This window comes from Erinaceus europaeus, chromosome 8 (genome assembly GCF_950295315.1).
Source record: "Erinaceus europaeus chromosome 8, mEriEur2.1, whole genome shotgun sequence".
Classification (NCBI taxonomy): Eukaryota; Metazoa; Chordata; class Mammalia; order Eulipotyphla; family Erinaceidae; genus Erinaceus; species Erinaceus europaeus.
Window position 1 is genome coordinate 100,646,648 of NC_080169.1, and position 24,841 is coordinate 100,671,488.

A 24,841-nucleotide genomic window follows, 5' to 3' on the forward strand; every position below is an offset into this window, starting at 1 on the left:
CTTTACATAATTACTTGCCCATAGAGATTCCATGAAAGAAATGTCGAGTATTTTTGAGAAATGGTTTTGGTTCATGTAAAATGTCAAAACAATGACCCTATACAGAACACACACTTTAGGTTACACCTTCAAAATACTTCTTGGTTTCTTACACTTACGTGTTAACACCACTGTTCCTATGTTTGCATTGCAAAATACTTAAAGGAACATACACACACAGTACAGAAGTAAAAGTTCACTTTGAAGAGTGCGGTTGAATTCTTGTTACTTATTAAATACTGGGCAAGGTAATACAAGAACATACAGTAACAACATAGTTGTGAGGAAATTTTAGTCATGTTGGCCTTCTGTTTTAGAACCATGTATCTTTGATAAAAGCAAAATGGCACCACCACTTTGGAAAAGGCTGTCAGTTCCACAAATGGTTAAACAAAGGGTTACCAATGTAACTCAGCAGTCCTGCCCCTAGAAATGTATGTGGAGATAGGGTATAGCTCAGTGGCAGTGCAATTATGGAATTGCAAAAGCTCAGGTATAAAACACATATAGGTAAGGACAAACCTACAGATTAAAAAGTAGACAAAGTTGTTACTTAGGGATGGGGAGGCGGCTAGGAGTACAAGGTGTCAGCTAAAGGTTACAGGGCTTTCTGTTGGGGTGATGACATTTCAAATTGTAGAAATGGCTGTACCCAAGTGAACCTACTAGAAAATTTATCTAATTACACACCTTCATTGGGTGAATTATATGTACTAGTTGTCAGCAAAGTCATGGTACATCTTTTTTAAAAAATTATTTATTTATTCCCTTTTGTTGCCCTTACTGCTTTATTGTTGTAGTTATTATTGTTGTTCTTACTGATGTTGTCATTGTGGGTAGGACAGAGAGAAATGGAGAGAAGAGGGGAAGTCAGAGAGGGAGAGAGAAGGGGGAGATAGAGAGGGGGAGAGAAAGATACCTGCAGACCTGCTTTACTGCTTGTGAAGTGACCCCCCTGCAGGTGGGGAGCCGGGGGCTCAAACCGGGATCATTAAGCTGGTCCTCGCGCTTTGTGCTATGTGTGCTTAACCCACTGCACCACCACCGGACTCCCTGATGTATCTTTTCTATGCAAATATGCATCATGACTTTTTTCTCAACCCAATATATAAACTATAATAGCTATTATTTAAAACAATCTGTTCTGAGAGATAGGGAGATAGCACAGTGGTTAATGTCTGAGGCACAAAAGGGTCCCAGGTTCAACCCCTGGTACCATTATAAGCAGGAGCTTAGCAGTGGTCTGGTGGGAGAAACACACACACACACACACACACACACACACACACACACACACACACACACACACACAATCTCTGTTCTGAGATATGAGGCTCTGGAGAACCAGCAACCTCTTCCTAAGCTTTCTGGGTCAACAGTAAATGAATTAGTTAAACCAAAGCCCAATTCACTTTACTGTAATTGAAGCCAGCTTGCAGTATTTTGTTATGTACACTTCTAAAATACGAATGTCGTTTCATTACATCAGATATTCCAGGCAGCCTGCCACAAGATTTTTTAACCGCCCCCCCCACACCAAAAAAAAAAAAGGTCTTGAGGAGTCAACCATTTAATCAACCACTTGAGTATATGTTCTTTCTTGCTGTCTCTCTCATTTCCTTGCAAGTTGTCATCCTAGGGCTCAGGAGGTGGTGCACTGAGTAGGGCACTGAACTTGCAAGCATGGGGTCCCATGTTTGATCGCTGGCATTCCATGTGCCAAAGCGGTGTTCTGGTTTTCTATCTTGAATTAGTAAATGATTTTTTTTAATGGTCATGATAAAGTCATTAATTTGACTGACATTTCAAGCCCTTACTGTGTACCAGAGACTAAAACAGGGCACACAGGGCACACAGTGTGTGTATATAACACACACACATGCAAAATGATAACCAGCCCTGCTCCTGTGGAGTTTATCATTTAACAGGACAAGATACATAATAAACCAATTCTGCTTTTAAAAGCAGGGTATTATCCTCTGGAGGAGTGTTATTTTAGAGGGTATGGCTATGAAAGGAGGTACCAATCCCACAAAGACCAGAGGAGGTAACGCCTGGCAGAGGAACCCATTTAAGAACGGTAGGCTTTTACGTTGTAGAGGACAAAGTACTACTAGTGAACAACCTTCCCATGTGATTCTTCATGTAACCACCAGCCCAGTACAAAAATAGCAGGCAAGGTGACTGGGAGATTATGGCTGGAATAAGATGTCTCATGCATTTTAAACACAACTTTTGTCACAACTCTGACAGAGAAGCAGGCCATCTCTGGTTAGTCTCCTTTAAGCCTCTGTTTCTATGTATTTATCTATCCTTTCTGCTCACCCTGTTCTAAGTCATAGAGTGCAAGGACTTAAGACAAACCAGACCTGCATCCAACAGCTAGCTCTCAAAGCATTAAGTCCAGTGGCACACACACACACACAAAAGACAGACAAATACAGGGCAGAACGTAAAAGTGGGCTAAAACAACAAACAAACAAACAAACAAACAAAACCCCTATTACTCTAGAGGTTCTAGGAGGTGGCTCAGTGAGAGGAATGCATTCAACTGAGGTGAGGCCCTGAAGTGATCCCCGGTAACGTGAGAGAGAGCAACGAAGACAAAATCAGGTCTGATTTTCAATAGTATTTTGGTGTCTGTATCTCTCCCCCTCTTTTAATATTTATTTATTCATTCCCTTTTATTGCCCTGTTTTTTTTTTATTGTAGTTTTTATTATTGTTGTAACTGATGTCGTCGTTGTTGGATAGGACAGAGAGAAATGGAGAGAGGAGGGGAGACAGACACTTGAAGACCTGCTTACTTCGTCCGGTCCTTGTGCTTTGCACCACGTGCGTTTAACCTGCTGCACTACCGTCTGACTCCCTTCTCTCTCTTTTGTATGTCTCTTTCTAAAAATGTATTTTTTTAAAAGAAGTGGTCTGGAGAGTTGGTTTAGTGGTACTGTATATGTATGAGAGAGGGGATTTGATATCAGATACTGATTTAAAAAAAAACTTTCAGCTGGAGCTTTAGTTACAAAATTATAAGCTGGGGCAACAACAATAGGCTGAGTTTGAAGCCTGAAGACTTGAATACAAGGAAAAACAGATTTGTTGTATTCCTAGTTAACTTTCCATATTTTTAAAGATATCTTTTAGCTCCCATCCAAGTTAGAGTTCAGAGAAAGATCACTTAATACTCTGTATAGTTCTGTTATTCAGTGTAGTTTTTCTGCAGAGCTAGACAATGGGATTGTTAACCCACTGTGTAAGATGTTGTTTTTAGCACTGTAGATATTCATGTATGTATTTGTATATCCACATATGTATATCACTATACTTTTAATTTCAGAACCTCACAAGATTATTTTAAACTTTTACTGCCAAACCAAAGTTTGTACTTGAGAGAAAAACTTGTTTCCACAAATTAAGCTTTCCCATCCAGGCTCTGGCAATCCCTTCCCGTTCCCAACCAAATTCTGAAACAAGAAAAAGCCAAACATTTTTTTAGGCAGTGTCTCAACATCTCTTAAAAAAAAAAAAAAATTCCACAGCCAAACTCACCATAGAGAGCTGTCCAAGTCTGATTAATTACATCTAGACACACAGTTCCTGACCTGAAACAGATGGAAAGAATGACATTTACAAAAAAAAAGTCAGAAGGTTAGTTGCATGAATCTGGTAACTAAATTTATTTAAAAAAAAATACTTATTAATAGCTTGAAAAAAAATCCCTGTTGGATAAAGTATGAGGAGCAGAGTACAGTGTCTCCTTACAAATAAACAAGGAACAACAATAACTGTACCTAGGAGGAACCAGATAACAAACCGTAGCAAGGATGAGAATTAACAATGGCAACCAGGGGCACCCCAGAACAATACCCTAGAAGGACTAAGTCTTGGATGTACTTTCTGGTATAAACTGCATATCCTGAAATTTAATTATAAGGAAACACCAGACACACCTGAATTTCCTACAAAATAACTATCTGGGAAAAAACAAACAAGCAAACCTGGTCTGTAGTTCTTTTCAAATATTACTTAAAAACAAACAAACAAACAAGCTGAAGGGGGTTGGGGAGATAGCGTAATGGTGATGCAAAAAGATTTCCATGCCCGAGGCACCAAAGGTCCCAAGTTCAATCTCTAACGCCAACACTTTGGTAATACATAAATAAGCAAGCTGAGGACCAGTTCAAGATTAAAATGGTTTAAAGAAACATGAGAACTTAATGCAGTAGCTGAATCTAGGCTAGGTACCTTTACTGAATGATAAAAAGCACATCCCTGGAATATGGCAGAGAGTGAAAAATACTACATTAATATTAAATCCTCAATCTGATGACTAGACTGTAGTCTTAAAAGCAAACATACTAGGCTGACCGAGACACAGATATTAAAAGGCAATGGGCTTGAGCCACACAGCGTTAGTACCTTACACAGCATGCGCCTGTAATAGCAACATTCAGTGCCATGACAAGGGAAAAACTCCAGAGCAATTACTTGGGTAAGCTAAACAGCACTAGATGTACAGAACAGGAAGCATTGGTATCACAATTAATCCACTAGTAGAAAGGATGATTAAGATTCATGCCCTGGCAGGAAACCACGCTGATTTGTGTTTGCTTTACTTTCAAGAACTGAGAAGTAACTTTAAGAGTTGAAATCAGTCAGTCTTTATCCTGGAACTAGATCTCTGAATTGTGTCTGTACAAAGAGAAGAGATGTGGGTTTTTAAAAATGCTAGCTACATATCAAGGGGCTGGGTGGGACTCACTCGTGACAATAGGGAAAACTACGCACTCCCACTGCAGCATTTCAACTAATTCATTTAAAAGATTATATCCCTGGGATTCCACAATTTAAGTGATCACTCCAACAGTCCTATCTGCTGATAAGGACTATACCAAAGATAATTGAGACCTTCTCGTAGTGAAAGGGATGAACTCTAATTGAGAGTTGTTGCTGCTAAGATTTAGACATTTTTAAATAATTACTTACGCTTCATCAATGTTGGGATGGAAAATTTTATTCATGAATCCTGTAAAAAGAGATGTTAATTAGCAGCAAAAAGTACCCAGAGAAAAGTCAGTTTTAAAGTATTTCAGTTTTGGAGACAATTTAGATTATTGTCTAAAAGGTGATGGTACTCAGAATACATTTTCACCTTAGACCTTCGTCACACATAAGGCTCTAATCGGGAGACACACCAGAGTTCTACTATCTAAAAGAGCAAAATTTGAGCTTCATAAATAAAATAGCCATGAAAGAAATTGCTTTCTGAGCTATGAAGGTGCTTGCCAAGAGGATTTAAAATACCAATGGGTTTATAACTAGAACTCTGACTCCCCTACCACAAGTTTTTGCTGTCCAACCTCTGGATTTGGAGGTTCCTTTTTTGCATTTCTCCTAAGTACATTTACTGGTATCATTCTGCTCTGCTGAGTGGGGAACCTGAACAAAGCTGTTGAAACACTGCAGGAACACCCCTTCCAGACCACAGAGGATTTCATAATAAAAGTGACCAGAATATTTCCTTTAACTTTAGCCTACTCACTCCAGGAAATCCAGTTCTGATTAAAATTGGGGAAACCAAGAAATGAGGCAAGGAGCTTTTATATATATATATATGTATATATATATATATATATATATATATACATATATATATATGATCTTATCAGAGAGTTCTATCTACAGAGGGAGAGTTTTATCTACAGAGGGTTTCACAAATTTTTTATTTATTGTCCCATTATTAATAAATATATATTTACATTCCAAGAAGATTATTTATTATTTCTTTTTCTAAGATTTTATTTATTTACTAGAAAGGTAGGAGGAGAGAGAAAGAAACAGACATCACTATGGCACATATGCAGCCGGTGATCGAACTCAGGACCTCATGCTTGAGAGTCTAATGCTTTATCCACTGCGCCACCTCCTAGGCCATGAGATATTCTCTAACTTAAATTCAATGATTTAATCACTTTTTGTAAATGGGGACGATAACGTTCTAAAACCAACATCCACTGTCAGAGCTATCATTTTGCTACTTAACACCTTACTTCCTTTAAGACTTCCTTATTCTGTTTCATACCTTAGTTTCTATTTATTAATTAAATTAATTAATTTTGCCTTCAGGGTTATCACTGGGGCTCAGCGCCTGCACTATGAATCCACTGCTCCTGGCAGTCATCTTTTTTTTCATTGTTGTTGTTGCTGCTGCTGTTGCTGGATAGGACAGAGAGAAATTGAGAGAGGGGAAGACAGAGATAGACACCTGTTTCTCCACTTGAAAAGTTTCCTTCTCGCAGGTGGTGACTGGGGGCTTGAACCCTGGCCCTTACACATGGTGACATGTAAGCTCAACCTGGTGTACCACCACTTGGCCCTTAAACTGAAACTTCTCCCTAACACTGCCTCTGCACTATACGCCCAAACCCCACCCCTTGCTCATCCCTACATACTTTTCTACAATCAATAAAAATACCTTTGGGTCACATTTCTATGACAGAAACTGTCTGTTTAAGGTACAACATTTTTGTGTATATATATTTTAAATATTTATTTTGGATAGAGAAAATATGGAGAGGGAAAGGGGGTAGATAGAGAGCAAGAGAGTGAGAATGAGAATGAGAGAGACTTGTAGCACTGTTACACCACTCGTGAAGCTTTCCCCCTGCAGGTGGGGACCAGGGCCTTGAACCTCGATCCTTGCACACTGTAATGTGTGTGTTCAACTAGGTGAGTCATCACTCAGCCCCTAGGGCACTACTCTTGAGGTTACTGTAGTGGTGGGACAAGAGCTGAGAAGAAAACTGCAATGTATACAAAAAGGTGACGCACTCTGGAGGAGGACACGTGAGCAAAGATGCAGGAGGACACTGCAGATTTCCAAAAAGCTGATCAACTCCTCTAGACTTAGAAAACAAGGCTAAAAATACAAAACCCTAGGCACCTGAACTCCTGAGATCTAAGAGCCACTCCTAAGTATGAATCACGAAACCCCCCCTTTTTTGTTTGTTTTTCATTCTTTGTGCTGGACGGCTTAAAGTTTTATCTATAATATGGGTCATGAAGAGAGCTCATGCAATGTTCAAAGCACTCTGATGCAAAAAGAGAAGTCCTGTGTATCATTACTATTTCATATTCACTTCTCCTTAAGGAAATGAAAGATGTTTCAAAAGTCTAGGTTTCAGAGGTATGTTCTTATGAAGTGAAGAGACTCTTTTATACTTAGCCAATGGGAAGATGTATAGCTTGATGTTAGGTGAGGGGAAAAAATTGTTCTATCTATAAGAAACTAGAGAAAATGGGGATCCACATATTGGGAGTCCTATATAGTCAAAGTAATTAACAAATGTGTCAACTTAGATCTAAAACTGAGGGGCAAGTTGCAGGCTGAGAAACTGGCAAGACCACAAGTTCTCGGAGAACTGTGCTGCAGCAAGACACACCACCCTTAATAAAGCAATTCTTTCTAGAGAGGGTATAGGGCCAAGGTCATGGGAGGAACAGACAGATGGAGAGAAACTGATTTCAACACTGTATTCCTTTTTAAAAAGAGGTAATATGCTTGTGGATTATTTGCTTTTTTTCTTTTTCTTTTTTTTTTTTTTTTTAAAGATAGAGACAGAAAGGTAGAGAAAAGAGCATAAAAGCTTCCTTCAACCCAGTTCACACACATGGCAAAGCAGCACAATATCCAAAGGAACCATTTCACTGGCCCTGCTCCATTGTGTGTGTGTGTGCGTGTGTGCATGTATGTGTGTGTGCACAGAAAGAAACTGGATCCAAACATGTAAAATGTTAACAGTGCTTAATTATTTGTGTTTCTTTGCTGTACTTCTCAAATCACCCCCTCCCCCCATTCCCCGCCACTGTAGCAGCAGTAGGATCACAGTATTGTAACAAAGCCAAGTAACAAGGTCAAGTGCCAGTATTATTTCTTTTGCTACCTTCTCAAATTTTCTACAATGTGTATTAGGAAAAGGTGTGGGGGGAACCCATATTTAAATGAGAATTATAGTGACATTCATTCTAAAGTGGATTTAATTATATATAGGTTATCTGGTCCTGAGCCTTTCTAAAAAAATAATTCTTTTAATTAGATACTGAGAGAGAGGAACACCAGAGCACTGCTCAGCTCTGGCTTATGGTGGTGCTGGGGATTGAACCTGGGAACTGGAAGCCGCAGGCATGATAGTCCTTTGCATAATAACTATTATGCTGTCTCCCCAGCCTGTGTTAAACCTTCATGAAAAAAAGTGTCACTAGTCCAAATTTTATTTGAGCTCTGGGATATTAAATTATTTTGTTTAATACAATTTCATTACCCCTTCCCCTCTCAAATAAAACAAACACCCCCTTCAGAAGATCCTCAAGTTATAAGGTTCAATATATATGACTTAATGTGTCATATAATGTAGGGGTCTCAGGATTTAGCTATATGTAGGAATGTATACTACACTGCCATGGCCCAGAAACTTCACGAGTCAGAAACAATGTTTAGCTAATATATAGTTTAATTCCAGAAACCTGGTATGCAAGTGTGAGAAGTTTTGCTTGAAGCTACAATTAAAAACTTAATATTCAGCTGGGGGTTGCAAGATGAATGTGTGAGGTCCTGAATTTATTCCCCAGCACTGGCATAGGTCAGAGTGATGCTCTGGTTCTCTCTTTCGTTAAGTCATTTCAATATAAAAAATTTAAATTTCAGTTGTGATACTTAAGAATCCCACTTCCATTAGAATTCTCATGAGTAACACCTATGAAGCAAGATCTGTGGCAAATGTCACCTATGTTGCCAAAGTAAGAATTACCAGAGCACCTTTTCCCCACCAGGGTTCCAGTTGGGACTTGGTGCCTGCAGAACCTCACCACTCCTGGTGGTCCTTTTTCCCCTTTTCCTTTGTGTGTGCAGAGTGTATGAGAGAGAGAGAGAGACTTAAGAGAATGCTTGTGAAGCTTCTCCTTACAGGTAGGCATCTGGAGCTAGAACCTGGCTCCTTGCACACAGTGAATAACATGTGCATCCCACACCTGGAGGATTTTTTAAAAAACAGAAGTGCGGTGACAGAAAACAGAAAGAAATACAGCAAAGACGGAGTTACAGAAAGAAATACAGCAAAGACGGAGATTGGGAATAGGAATGTTGGGGCGGGGGCTATAGTTTATAACAGAATGGCCTGGGAGGGCTGGTGGAACAGGTAGCGTGCTTTAAAGGAGGGGAAGAAGGAGTCAGTCCAGTCCAAGGAGAAAGGGTCTGCAGAATGAACAGCCATGTGCAAATGCATTAGGAGTCTTGCTGGATGTGTCTGTAGAGCCGCAAAGGGACTAGTGAAAGTGCAAGTGGAGTGAATTCAGAGAACACCAGAAGTGAGGTCAAAGCGGTGTTTTTTGTTTTTGTTTTGAGTTGTGAGACTCTCTGAGGACAGGAGAGCTGCAAAGGTCTCATGTGCAAAATCCATCTGCTTCCAGCCACCACATGGGAGCACCTGTGGCGAGAAAGCTTCCTGAACAGTGGAACAGTGCCTGCATTCTCCCTCTCCCCCCATGGCTGAGATTGAAAGGGGAGAGAGTAAAGAGAAGGAGAGAGAGCCCATGGGAACAGTGAAGTCAAAAAGGGGTTGAGGTTCTGGTGGTGTCAAATAAAATGCAAAGTCACCTCTTTCCTACAGCAACAGTGAAGTGCCCACAATTTGATGTTACAAGGAATCTTAGAGGAATAATGAATCAAGAAAACCTCTGTGAAAAGAAGTTTGAGTGTTTAGCAAGGGGCAGGGCAGTGGGACGCCTAGCAGAGTGAACATGTTAAGAGTATGCAAGAACCCGGATTCAAGGCCCTGGTCCCCACTTGTAGGGGGAGTTTCACAAGTGGTGTAGAAGTGAAAAGAATAAATATTTAGTGAAATGTCTCTGAAAAGATTAGAGTGCCTTCTCCTTCCTTGTACACAGAGCCTGGAGATTACTCTTCAATCAATATAGTTTGCTGTTTTCAGCTAAATCTAGATTTTGGCTTGGCTGAGTCCAAGAACAGATAATAAGGGGGGGGGAGGGGGAGTGGTGGGTTTGCTTAGTAAATGTTCTTCAGTAGTAAGTGGGTTGGAGCCCTTTCCCCAGGGCCCATGCTGAGGATAAACCACCACCTGAGCTCTGAGACAGAATGCTGAGAATGGGAAGAGCAAAGCATTTAACAAAGACATGGGTTTGAAGCCCAACTCTACTGTTAACTGCAGGCCTTTTGGCAAGTCATCATGTTTCTGGGCTTGTTTTCCAACTAGCAAGAAGAAACAGCTGGGCTGTGTAACCTTCACAAATCTCTAGTCTCAGGCTTAATAACAATGGCTACAGAGCTGAGAACAGAGGGTTATAGGCAAAATGTTCGAAAACTGGTGAAGTTCTTAAAGGAAATTAATTTCATAATGGCACATTCTTTTTCTTTTTAAAAGTATTTTGGGGGTCAGGCAGTAGCATAGTGAGTTAAGTGCAGGTGGCGCAAAGCACAAGGACCAGTGTAAGGATCCCGGCTCCCCATCTGCAGGGGAGTGGCTTCACAGGTGGTGAAGCAGGTCTGCAGGTATCTATCTACCTTTCTCTCCCCCATCTTCCCCTCCTCTCCATTTCTCTGTCCTATCTAACAACGACATCAATAACAACAATAATAACTACAACAATAAAACAACAAGGGCAACAAAAGGGAATAAATAAATATTTTTTTAAAAAGTATTTTGTTTATTTCAATGTGAGAGAGGGATACAGAGAGAAAAACCAGAGCATTGCTTAGCTCTGGTTTATGGTGATGCAGGGGAATTGAACCTGGGACTTGAAAGTCTTATGCATAACCATTATACTGTTTCCCCAGCCTGCCACTGGGGTACATTAAGGACAAAAGAAAATAGAATGCAAGTCTAACAATGTGTTAACATACTCGCAAAAAGAAACTCCAGGAGCTAGGTGGTGGTACACCTGGTTAAGTGTATACATTACAGCGCATAAGGACCCAGGTTCAAGCCCCTGTCCCCCACATGAAGGGGGGAAAGCTTCATGGGTGGTAAAACAGAGCTGCAGATGTCTCTCAGTCTCTTCCTCTTTCTCCCCCCCCCCCAATTTCTTTGTCTCTATGCAATAATACGTTGTTTTTTTTTTTTTAAAGAAACTTCACTGACCAAAGTGGTCAGAAACAGAGTTTATAACCTTTGAGGACCTCTTTTGATCTCTGCCTATATTAAGATGTTCTGTTACTAGAAAAATACCCAAAGGAAATAAACAGAAGCGTACAGGTACCTTTCTCTTGTTTCTGGATATGATGTAGGCAGCATTTCTGGCAAAGTCATTTATATTCTGGATAATGATGGCAACAATAGAACTTCTGGATGGGGAGTGGAAGGAGGCTGAGAAAGAACAGGCTAAGTATTCAGAGAAGGAACGTTCTCAGGACCGAGCGTGTTTGCCCTGGCATGTTCTCCTTCCTCTTGGCAATGCTAGCACTATACTAATGAATACGTCTGTGCTGAGAGTGCTTTTCCAATGCTTGTTTCCATTTGACGAGGAATTATGTTAGAGATATTTTAAGAGTATTATTTTGCAAACTTTTTATGGAAACACAGTGAGAGCAGTAATCATAATTAGGCTCCATGATTTAAGATTGCACACAGTAATACACATTTTCTAGTGATAAAATCCAGTGGTTTGACCAGATGAAATTTAGAGCATCTTTGAAACAACTGCTCTCTGACATGGCTTAAGCACTTGCTTGAAAACAAAACAGGAGACATCGGACCGAATATTTAGCTAGAAAAGTTCCCCACCTCTGTCCTGTATTTCTTTTTTAGCAGAAGGAAATCACTTTAAAATTTTGGAAGAGGAGTCAAAATCAACAGCTGATGTAAAACTGCTTAAGGAAATTGAAGCATAGATTTAGGCAGAGAAATACACTGGGTTTTTTTTTCCCTCTATTTGCACTTCAATACTCAACTGCTCTAGAGTAACACAATCTCTCGACCTACAGGCTACTGGGCAGAGAAAATAACATCATGCCGAGTCATGCTGAAAACTGGTTTCAGCCTGCTTCTGTATCCAGTGCCAGTGAGGAATCTGTGCAAAGCTGCTCACTCCTTCAAGTCACATCTGCTATTGAGGTGGGATCAAGATGCAAGTAAGGGGGACAAAAATTCACTATATTCTTTTTTTATTTGTGAGGTTAGTAATGATCACATCTGTGAGTAGAATTAAAGACCTTGGGTCAATCATCTATTACTTAGAATGACTGTAGAAATTAGGAGGTTGAAACACGGCAAATTCACCTAAGGTAAAACAGGTGACAAGTAAGTGTGTGTGTGTGTGTGGGGTGGGGGGGGGGGGTGGAAAGAGACGGCAGGTCGCCCAGGGATGAAATGAGCCTAGATTACAGATGGTTGAGGCAGCTGAGGCTGATGCAATTTAATCATATGCTTAGGAATCCCTGTGAAAAACAGTAAGCGACTACATCAAATTATCCTGTTAGTCTAATGCCCACATAAAGTCAACTATCAGGATCAAACTGATTTAATTTCAGGAGGTCTATTTTTTAATATTATTAAAAAGATTGAACATTCTCGGGGCCAGGTGGTGGCTCACCTGGTTGAGGGCACACATTACAGTGCACAAGGACCCAGGTTCAAGCCCCCGGTCCCCATCTGTAGGGGGACAGCTTCACGAATGGTGAAGCAGGGCTGCAAGTGTCTCTCTGTCTCTCTCCCTCTCTATCTCCCCCTCCCCTCTCAATTTCCCTCTGTCACTATCCAGTTAAAAAAAGATTGAACATTCTCGCCTCTTGTCCTATCTCAGACTGCACTATTTCTGGTTGTTTTTTTTTTTTTTTTTTTTGGGGGGGGGTTGGTGGTGGAGGAGAAAGAAAGCTAGAGCATTACTCTGGCATATGTGATATCCAGGACCAAACTAACAACTTCTTGCTTGTGAGTCCAATGCTTTATCCACTGTACCATCTCCCATGGTCACAACAGCATCACTCAGGCATATGTGGTGCTGGGATATAATTGGTGACCTCGCTTTTTTTTTTTTTCTTACAGGGTTATTGCTGGGACTCGGTGCCTGCACTATGAATCCACTGCTCCTGGAGGCCATTTTTCCCCTTTTGTTTATGACTGTTGTTGTTATTATTGTTGTTGCTTTCATTGTTGTTGGATAGGACAAAGAGAAATTGAGAGAAGATAGGAAGACGGGGAGAGAAAGATAAGATACCTGCAGACCTGCTTCACCTCTGGTGAAGCAACCCCCTGCAGGTGGGGAACGGGAGTGGGGGGGAGGCCGGCTCTCAAACCAGGATCCTTAAGTCTGTCTTTGAGCTCTGAGCCATGTTTGCTTAACCTGCTGTGCTACCACCTGGCCTCCGACCTCAGGCTTTTAAGCCCAATCCTCTAGCAACTGAGCCACCTCTTGGGTCACAAGATTCAAATCTGTGTACTATTTCCAACAGTTTATCTTTCCGGCTTCTGGTCATTTATATAACCACACAGTCTAAATCAGGCAGTACTTACTTCCATGGTCAAAGGCCATCAAACACAGAACACACTGGATTGTGAGAGCCAATTTCAACTTTGCCCTCTTACTGGAAGATCTGGTGAAAAAAAACCTTCAGGGCTCCAGCAGTCAGATGGTTGAAGTTCCACTCTGTGAACCCCAGGCATGTTGCTGAATCTGTCTCACTGTTCCCTCATTTGCAAACCAATCTAAGTGATAGTCCCTACCCGTCAGAGGGCTGACATGACTATTACATGAAGAGGGCCGGATGGTGAGCGCATGTTACCGTGCACAAGGATCTGGGCTCCCCACCTGTGGAGGGAAGTTTCATGAGCGGTGAAGCAGATGTCTCTCTCTCCGTCCTTCTCAAGCTCCCTCCTCAATTTCTATCTATCCAATAATAAATCAAATTAAAAAACCAAACAAAAAGATTAAATGAAGCAATACATGTACAGCATCTGAACAGTGACTGGCCCGGTAATGTTATGTTAGCTCACTGAGCCTAGGCGTCTCTTCGTCCTGAAGAAACTACCCGCTCAAAATCTCCACCTCAATCTCTGAGGAATCGTGAGGAACATGAGGGGATATTCTGACTATGGGATGTTAAGTATTCTATGCTCCTACCACACTGGGAATGGAAAACATGGCTTTCCATTTTCTGTATTATTAAAAACACTGGTCTGCTTGGATTGGGCATGATGGGGGGGGGGGGAACCACGCTGGAAGCTACAAGACTGATCCTGCAACTACTGGGCTGTCGGAAAAGTCATGAAACATTTTTCTATGTAAAATGCGTCATGACTTTCCCAACAGCTCAACGGTTCATGTGATGTATCCATCCAGTCTGTCTGGGCCTCATTTCTGCCATCCACAAAAGGCGCCAACTGCAATGATACAATCTCTGAGTACGTCCAACAATTTATTTTAAACCAAGGTTAGGGGCATGAATAAATCTGTGTAAACAGGCTTTCCAAAGGGAAACCTAAAGCAATGCTTTTATTTGTTTGTAAAAGAATTTCAATTTAACTCAAGGACAAAAAAAAAAAAGCCAAGAGTACATGTTCTCATGATGCTACCAAATCCTAAATGAGAAGAAATGGATCAAATGCCAAAAAGCTGTCAGAATCAGTAACCAGTCTAAAAACTAGAGGTCACTCATGATAGTAAAGCAGGAAGTCATCTAAATAGCAAATCAGATGGTGCCTTAATTCAGCAAGTGGAAATTATATAATATTCTATTATATAATAATGAACTGCCCAAGGCAAAATTAAAACTGGTATAAGTCAGCTTCAGGAGAGAAACAGAGAGGTCTGATAGAAGCTGGCATGTTATCAAGGTGGAGCCACCCTTATAGGGGTGGGAGGGGGAGGGGGAGGGGGAGGAAGAGGGAGCACTAACACTGCTGCTAACCAAGATGAAGGTGTGTGGAGTTAGTGAAAAGACTAATAGACCCATGGCCCCCCAACTCCTGTCATTTTTAGTGACATTATCACCCGTATTCCTGTCACCCCAGCCTTCCTTAAGCTCCTCCATGATGGTTCCTCTACTCCGTTTCATTCACATTCCCAGGTGGACACTAGCATTTTTACAAACATTTACACCTTCAATAAAAATAAAAATCCAGATACCCCTCTACTATTTCTTTTTTTGCCTCCAGGGTTATTGCTGGGGCTCAGTACCTGCACAATGAATCCTCTGCTCCTGGAAGCCACTTTTCCCCCATTTTTGTTGCTCTTGCTATTATTGCTATTTTGTTGTTGTTGGATAGGACAGAGAGAAACGGAGAGAGGAGGGGAAGACAAAGAGGGGGAGAGAAAGATAGACACCTGCAGACCTGCTTCATTGCTTGTAAAGCAACCCCCCTGCAGGTGGGGAGCCAGGGGCTTGAACTAGGATCCTTATGCTGATCTGTGAGCTTTGTGCCATGTGTGCATAACCTGCTGTGCTACTGTCTTCCACCCACCCCCACCCCCGCCGCCCCACTATTATAGCCTCAGATCCATGGTCAGCTTTCCACTAAGAACATTTTTTTCCACCTGAAAAAGCTAACCCTTTGGACCTCCTATCTTACTAAAGTTAGTAATGTAAGAGCTACCACCATCACCACTATCTGTAACTCCTTTAACCTTCCCTTCCAATTCTCTGTAACTCTAACTTTCCCTTCAAAATGCCAACACTTGGAGCAAGTCTCACTCTCATTCTCTAAACTTGACACTATGGTGCAACTCAAAAAGGCACTCTCACTCACTCAATATTCTTTTGTAGGCAGAAACAGGAGGGAGGGAGGGAGGGAGGGAAGAAAAGGAAGGGAAGGGAAGAGGAAGACACAGAGAGATATACCATACAGCACCAAAGCTTCCTTCGATGCAGTGGGGGCTGGGCTCAAATTTGGGTTATGCACGTGGCAAAGCAGCCCACTATCCAAGTGAGCTATCTTACTGAATATTCTTCTACAAAACAGACTGCATCAGGTCTGAGCAGGAGTTAGTAGAAGAGACCTGGGCACTGCCTTCATGGAGTTGCTATCTTTAGACAGGCAGGGAGCAGAGACAAAAGTCAACAACTACACCAGCCTTTAAAAACAGTGCTCAGTGACTTCTTGTAGATTTACTGTTGCCTAGATTTTTCTCTCTCTCACCCATGAATTGTGCATTTTTACTATTATTCTGTGCGTATTCCCATTCCTCCCCCTCCTCCATGACTCGCTTTGACTTAACAGTCCTTCCTCTTTTCAGTGATTAAAATGGGAACCAACTGATAGGATTATTTTCCCTCAACAAAATCCACCCCTGTCCACACACTCGCTCACTCAGATGTTCTCATCTTCTCAAATAGCAGGCCTATAAAGAGTGTCTGACCTTGACCCTTCCTATGTTCTTCCTCTGCTGAAAGCCCAGCCACCTTGTTTGTAAACAAAGAGCATATAAACATCCTGAAGGAAATCCCATGTGTGATAAAACCAGCAAAGGTGGCTTAGTGGGAAGAGACTGTGTGTGTGTGTGTGTGTGTGTGTGTGTGTGTGTGTGTGTGTGTGTGTGTGTGTGTGTGTCTGCAGGTCTGATCCTGGGTACCATATATGCTGGAGCAGGGGCTCTGGTCTGTCTCTCTAGTAAAATCAGTTAAAAAAAAATTTTTTTTTTCTGAGGGCTGGGTGGTGGGGCACCTGGTTGAGCACACATGTTACAATGTGCAAAAACCCAGGTTCGAGTCCCCATTCCCCACCTGCAGGGGGGAAGCTTCACGAGTGGTGAAGCAGTGCTGCAGGTGTCTCTCTGTCTCTCTTCCTCTCTATCCTCCTTTCCCTCTTGATTTCTGGCTGTCTCTATCCAATAAATAAATAGAGGTAATAAAATTTTTTCTGTAAACTTCTTCTAGGGACTATCCTATCTAATAAAGTATTAAAAAAAAAAAAAAGCAGGAATCAGCTGGTAGCATGGCGGGTTAAGCACACCTGGGGAAAAGCACAAGGACTGATGTAAGGATCCCGGTTTGAGCTCCTGACTCTCTACCTGCAGGTGTCTATCTCCCCCCCCCCCCCCGCGTCTTCCCTTCCTCTCTCCATTTCTCTCTGTCCTATCCAACATCAGTAGCAATAAAAAAAAAAAAGAGGGAGTCGGGCAGTAGCGCAGCAGGTTAAGTGCAGGTGGTGCAAAGCACAAGGACCGGTGAGAGGATCCTGGTTTTAGCCCCTGGCTCCCCACCTGCAGGGGGTAGCTTCACAGGCAGTGAAGCAGGTTTGTAAGTGTCTCTTTCTCTCTCCCTCTGACTTCCCGTCTTCTCTCCATTTCTCTCTGTCCTATCTAACAAGGACGACATCAATAACAACAACAATAATAACTACAACAATGAAAAACGAGGGCAACAAAAAGGGAAAATAAATATTAAAAAAAAAAATTTTTTTAAGCCTCTATCTTCCTGGGCCAGGTAGTGGTGCACGTGGTTGAGCAGACACATCACAGTGTACAAGGATCCAGGTTCATGCCCCTGGTCTCCACCTGCAGGGGAAGCCATGTTCCAGGTGTCTGTCTCCTCCTATCTCATCCTCCCCTCTCAACTTCTGTCTCTAAAATAAAAAAATTTTTTTTAAAAACCATCTTCCTTTATGGACTGTTTCATTTGTGTTTTCCCTAACATAGCCAAATTTATTTATTTTATTTTTTTCTTTCTTTAATTTTTTTTTAATTGCTACTAGGATTATTGCTAGGACTCAGTGCCAGCATTCGAATCCACTGCTTACAGTGGCCTTTTTTTTTTTTTTTTTAAGATTTTATGTATTTATTAATGAGAAAGATAGGAGTAGAAAGAGAAAGAAGCAGACATCACTCTGGTACATGTGCTGCCGGGGATTGAACTCAGGACCTCATGCTTGAGAGTCCAGTGCTTTATCTACTGCACCACTTTCTGGACCACCAGTGGCCATTTTTCCTTTTAATTTTTTTATTTTTATTTATTTTTGGATAGAAACAGAATAATTGAGAGATGGGGAGGAGATAGATACCTGAAGCCGTGTTTCACTACTTGTGAAGCTTCCATCATGCAGTTGGGGAGTAGGGGCTTGAACCTGGGTCCTTGCACACTGTAATGTGAATGCTTAACCAGGTGCGCCAGTGGCCATTTTTCTACTTTTTTTTTCTTCCTTTTTCTTTATTTGATAGAACAACTAAGAACTGTGAGGGAGGGAACATATGGAGAGAGGCAGACAGACACCTGCAGCACTTGTATTCTTTCTCCCTGAAGACAGAGAGCGGGGGCTTAAAGCAGGGTCCCTTACTGTGCACTCAACTGGGTATGACTACCCCCCAGTCCAGCGCTTTAGTTTTATTTTTTAAGAAAGACAGAGAAAGCAGAGGGGATGAAACCGCAGCATTGTAGCTTCCTTTGTGGTAGGGGTTGGGCTTGAACCTGTGCATCACACTTGACAAAGCAGGGCACTATCCAAGTGAGCTGTTTTGCTGGCCAGAGCCTAACTTATTCAAAGTAACATGTTTCTACACCAGAGGTTCTCAGCCCTGGCACCCTAATCACTCTGCCATCACAACAGTGGAATGATCACTAAAACCTGCTGACAGCACTTTAATGACTTTTCCATTACATAAAAAATAAAAAGCTTTTCTGCTTTGCCAAGTGTGCTACCCAGGTGAGTCTGGCTACCAGGGCATAGCAGACATTTGAGTACTGTGGTGTGTCTCTCGCTTTGAGAAAGCCAGTCTGGAACAGTGAAGACCCAGTGAAAACAGAAAATCAATAAACCACCTTTGACCTGGCCTGCAAAGTCCCATGGGACCTTGTTTTGCCTGCCAGTTGACCTGTCGCTTGCCTCCCTCTTCACCCAGTCTCACCCGTGAGCATGCTGCGTGACTATCTGCCTCGAGACCTTTGTCCACACAGTTTCTTCTGACTGGAAGGTTCTGATCCCTAGACATTTTTGGACTAATGGCTATTTATTACTTTTTTAAAAAAATATTTATTCATTTATTTATTCTCTTTTGTTGCCCTTATAGCTATTATTGTTGTCGTCGTTGACAGAGAGAAATGGAGAGAGGAGGGGAAGACAGAGGGGGGCAGAGAAAAATAGACACCTGCAGACCTGCTTCACCGCTTGCGACTGCCCTGCATATGGGGAGCCGGGAGCTCGAACCAGGATCCTTATGCCAGTCCTTGCGCTTTGAGCCACCTGCACTTAACCTGCTGGGCTACCGCCCAACTCCCAGATCTTTTTTTTTTTTTTCTTCATGTAAACCTTAGTTTCAATTTAGTCAAAGAGGTCCTTACTGAATACCTAATTTCAGGTAGCCATAATGTCAATCCTAGCTCATCAATTTTCTGCCTAAAACCATCATTTAAAATTTTGCTCTTTCCCAACTTTGTTCACGTTTGTATCACTGGCAACTAGAACAATGTACCTGTACACAGGCGGTCCTCAATAAATTTGTAGAGATGATTAGAAGAAATGGATAAAATGTACTTTTTCTCAGAAACTGAGTTCTGCCAGAAAAATACTTTTAAAAATTCCATTCTGGGAAGCCAGGCAGTGGTGGTACACCCAGTTAAGTGCACATAGTATTATGTGCAAGGATCCAAATTCGAACCCCTTCCCTCCACTACTCCCCACCTGCAGTGGGGAAGCAGGTCTGCAGGTATCTCCCTCTCTATCCCCCCTCACCTCTCAATCTCTGTCTTATCAAATAAGATGGGGGGGCAGAATAACGGCTGTCTGGAGCAATGGATTTATATTGCTTGTACCAAGCCCCAATGATGATAACCCACATGGCAATTAAAAAAAAAATTCTATTCTGAAAATTCTTATTTTCTGAACAGAAACCAACTTTCAAACAAAAGTTTCGCAGCATTAACTATTTTTTTTTGTTTTAAACAGAATCTCCCTACTACTAGGGTCTTATTCTATACAAACTTATTAAGGATAAGGGCCACGAAGAGAGCTCAGCACTAGAGCACAGGGCTTGAGTACCTGAAAGTGCAGGCAGTGCTCTGGTCTCTATTTCACAGAAATAAAATCTCTGATAAATGCACAGATCAGTAATACAGCAATTATATAACAATTTGAGGCAGGAACTAAAATGAGACTGAAAGTCATGAAAATAGAAAAGTATATAGATAATAAAATAAATTAATAAAGAAAAGTATATAGATGATCTTAATGGAATTTTGTTTCCGCAGTTTAAGAATCCTATTTATGGAAATATAAATGCTATTTGTGAAAATACAACATACTATTTCCTATTTGTGGAAATACAGTGGTCCCAGTAGACCTGTGTAAAGTGACTAAAGCAAAACCTTTTATGAATGACACACTATTCAAAATCTAGTTCATCCCTAGTCAAATACGGTTACTGACACTAGCTCCTAATAAAGTACTTCCTATAGTGTTCCCACCCAAAAAGAACAAGGTAAAAGGATAAATATTCTAAACTCCATATGGATGAATATTACTAATTTTATTATTTGCTAATTACATTTGCTAATTTAGCCATACAATACTATAAAACTCAATCCCCAAAATATTGTGGGGCAATTTCTTATTATAGTGAAATAAATTCATAATGCCAGACCAATCTGATAAAAGGATAATTTCTCTTAAGCACCAGTGGAGGTCTGATTACGATCCTATAACCAAAGTGTGTGTCTGTTCATTCTATGACTGACTGACGGCAGTACACCTGGTTATGTGAACACACTACAGTGTGCAAGGACCTGACCTGCCGGGAGAAAGTATCATGAGTGGTGAAATAGTGCTTCAGGTCTCTATCTCCTCCCCACTCTCTCAATTTCTGTCTCTATCTAATAATAAATAAAATTAAAAAAGAAGATGCCTTAGATGACACTTTGAGCTAACTGTAAAGGACTACTGTAAATGCCTCTGGTCATTTACCTTTTGTCTCTGTTCACTCAAGAGGGTTTGGCTGGTTCATGCTATGTGCTAATGACATGGAATGTCACTGCAGAATGAGCTTTATTGTTCCCCATCCCCCCACCTGCCAACATCCTACCAATATTCATTCAATAAGCCACTAAGTGGTTGCCGCCGCCCCCAGAATCCTGCTCTGACCTTTAGTTTCACCAAAGGAAAGCTTGCTCCTGGGATGCAAGTCCATATGTAGCTATAGAAGAAAGAAAGAAAGAAAGAAAGAAAGAAAGAAAGAAAGAAAGAAAGAAAGAGAGAGAGAGAGAGAGAGAGAGAGAGAGAGAGAGAGAGAGAGAGGGGGAGGGAGGGAGGAAGGGAGGGGGAAAGGAAGAGAGGGCAAAGAAAGGAAAGGAATGAAGGAAGGGAAGGAGGGAGAGAGAGGGAGGGAGAGAGAGAGAGAGAGAGAGAGAGAGAGAGAGAGAGGGAGAGAGAGAGAGAGAAAGAAAGAGAGGACCAATGGTGCCAAGCAGTGGAGTACCTGGTTAAGTGTACACTTTATGATGCACAAGGACTAAGGTTCAAGCTCCAATCCCCACCTGCTGGAGGGGCTCTTCATGAATGGTAAAGCACTGATGCACTGGTCTCTCTCACTCCCTCTCTATTCCCCACCTTCACTCTTAATTTCTCTCCATCCTATACAAATATATATAATTTTAAAAAATAAATTATACACACACACACACACACAACTTATCTTCATCCTAATCTATATATGAATTATTTGAGGTAACAGCCCAAAAGAAGGAAATGGGGGAGGGAGCAAAAAAAAAAGTGAATAATCACATTTTAAAAATATAAAGACTGTCAAGATCGAATAAACTAGATAGTAGGGAAAACAAAGTAAAAAGAACAACATGTACTTTTTAAAGGAATAAAAGGAGGCTGGTGGAAAATATGGGAGTCAACAGACAATGTGCAAGCTACCAGGAAAGGATTCTGGCCAAGTATAACTTGACTTTCTCAAACAATAGACAATGAAAATACAGAATCAAATATACAGAGAAGACAGTCAAAAGATGTGCATTTACCGTCTTTCAAAAAATATTCAATGTGTGCAACATCTGCAAATTGAGGGCAAGTATGCTTTTCGGTCTCTTTAACAGCCACAGATAACTACAGTTAATATGTTTACATTCATACTTGGTGTTTGCATGAGGAAAAAGTTAGACTACATAATACTGTTATATTATCTTTTGCTGTGTTCCATCAAAGATAGTGTTAAAACCTTGAGTAATAGCTGCAAAAACATTTTATCAATTTAAATGCACTATAATTCTTGTTTTCAACTGGGTCATTTAGGATGCTTACAACTTATAAGTTTTTTTAAAAAATAGCATAATATATCCATTCCTAGACAATCTCCGTGAACATCTCTGAGTAGCTATTTAGGATAATTTGATTTTTTTAACGTAAAATCATTAAAAAGATAGTCACTCATCTTCATATATTGCTAGGTTTACTACATCGTAACACCTTTGCTGATGACAAATGTTTTCTCATTTTTTAAATGAGAAGTAGAGAGAGACCAGAGCACTGCTCAGCTCTGGTTTATAGTAATACTGGGGATTGAATCTGGGACCCAGGCATCTAGGTCTTTTGTAGAAACATGCTATCTTCCCAGCCCTCTCCTCTCATTCTCTGGCTGCTATTCTTTGGATTAGATGGTATCATTTTATAGCCAATGAAACCTTTATTAGATTTTTTTAAACTGCTCTGTATTATTCCCCCTCCCCCATTTAGCCCCAGGGAACGAACTCAGAGCTTTGCACCTGTGAGATAATGCTGACTGGCCCTGCAGGCTCAATTTTCATTCTTTAAAGTTTTGACAGAGGCAAAGAGAGAAAGAAGACAGAGGGAGAGACAGAAAGAGACAGACACCTCAACAACACTCCATCATCTGTACATGTGCCCACTGCTGTTCATGGCACCCCCATGACGTGCCGGGGCTTGAACTTGGGGCCTTGCACATAGGAAGCTGTGTGCCTTACCAGGTACACCATTTCCTGGATGCTCTATATTCTTTATATGTAAAACTGTTCATCTTTCACCCTTACAGAAAACTGTAGGTCAGTTTTCTTTGAGTGGTAAAGCTTTTTTCTTTTTTTCCCCCCTTTATTGGGTGATTAATGTTTCCATTTGAAAGTGAACACAATAGTTTGTACATGCATAACATTTCTCAGTTTTCCACATAACAATACAACCCCCTCTGTCATCCTTTTCCAGGACAAAAGCATTTTTCTTAATGGGTGAGAATATACGTGCATAAAGGCTGTAAAGATAATCTGAGACTATGGTCCTCTCTGTAGCAAGGGCTTTCTTTGCACTGGGGGAAAAAAAAATTTTTTTTTTTTCACTGACTGGGGATTACCTAGATTTTGAAAGTACATTCTCATTTTTAAAAAAATTTTATATTTATTTATTTATTTATTTATTTATTTATTTTCCCCCTTTTGTTGCCCTTGTTTTATTGTTATAGTTATTATCGATGTCATTGTTGTTGGATAGGACAGAGAAATGGAGAGAGGAGGGGAAGACAGAGAGGGGGAGAGAAATATAGACACCTGCAGCCCTGCTTCACCGCCTGTGAAGCGACTCCCCTGCAGGTGGGGAGCTGGGGGCTCAAACCGGGATCCTTTCGCCGGTCCTTGAGTTTGGCACCACCTGCCCTTAACCCGCTGCGCTACCTGCTCCCATTCTCTTTTTTTTTTTTTGCTTGCAACTATAGTGCTTCATGCCTGTGTGAGTCCACTGCTCCCAGTGGATTCTCTTTTCTCCTTTCAATCTCATAAACAGAGAAGGGGGGTGGAGGGAGAAAGAGAGGTCACAGCACTGCTCCACCACTCATGAAGCTTTCCTTTTACATAGTGTACCTGTGTGGTGACCAGGACTCAGGCCTGGGTCCTGGACTATATAACAGTGAAGTGTGTGGGTGAGTTATCTCCCGTGTCCTTAAAAGTGTATTCCTGGGGGCTGGGCAGTGGAGCACCTGCTTAAGCACACATATTACCAAACACAAGCACCCAGGTTCGAGCCCCAGCTCTCCACCTGCAAGGGAGACACTTCATGAGTGGTGAAGAAGGTCTACCGGTGTCTATCTTTCCCTCTAGCTCTCCCTCCTGTTTTTCTCCATCCTAGCAAAAGATCAGAAGAAAAAACAAGTGCATTCCTAAAGTCCTTGTGTGCACTTTACATTGCTGAAGCTTTGTACAGCTCAAATTATCAATTAACACAATTTTTCTTGTAAATAAATTGAGAAGCTGACTCCCACCTCTCCTAAAAAACTAAACACTGTCAGTAAAGCACACACAGTAATCATTTATGTTGACCCTCTCTGCTAAACTGTAAAGTCCTTACAGCATAGCGCCATATAACCTGTGTGTGCGTTTGTTGTTGGTCTGCTTCTAAATCCTGCTTCTAAGACCCCTTCTGTTTCATTGGTTTAATCCCCCCTGCTTGGCACTGTATTCTATTTACATACCCACTGTTAACTAAAAACCCCACTGCCTCCGGGACATTGGTTTAATCCTCACTAGTTCGAGCTTTTTCCTTCTCCCCACCTCCTATCCTACGTACTTCCTTGTTCCTGATTCTTCCGTCTTAGTAGAGATGCAGGAGAAAACTGTGTTTTGATTAGAAGAGATTAGATTGTTGAAGCGTATCTCCGCTCATGAATAAAGAGATACTGCTTCCCAGCTCAGCCATGAGTCCCTGGTCGTCTCTCTCTCCCGCCTGCGAAGCTAGCATGACAGTTTGTGTTGATTTTGAAAGGCAGCAGAGAGAGAGAGTGCAGGAGAACGCAACACTGAAGCTGTGGGGCAGAGCTTGAACCGGGGTTGAGAACATGGTAAAAGCAGCACACTACCCAAGTGAGCT

At 41.4% G+C, this 24,841-nt stretch overlaps 1 protein-coding gene across 4 annotated transcripts in view; it reads right to left on the reverse strand.

Moving 5' to 3' along the window:
- The window catches only part of UBE2H (ubiquitin conjugating enzyme E2 H), a 132,151-nt gene that overhangs the window by 30,249 nt on the left and 77,061 nt on the right, over positions 1-24,841 (reverse strand). For 3 of the 4 annotated variants that reach the window (XM_007524195.3, XM_060196551.1, XM_060196552.1), the window contains 2 exons: positions 5,025-5,064; positions 3,588-3,640 (listed from right to left, as the gene is read on the reverse strand). The exons of the other annotated variant lie outside the window; for it this stretch is intronic. In XM_007524195.3, the coding sequence (XP_007524257.1) occupies positions 3,588-3,640; positions 5,025-5,064 (93 nt within the window). The remainder of the gene's footprint in view (positions 1-3,587; positions 3,641-5,024; positions 5,065-24,841) is intronic. 4 annotated transcript variants of the gene reach the window in all.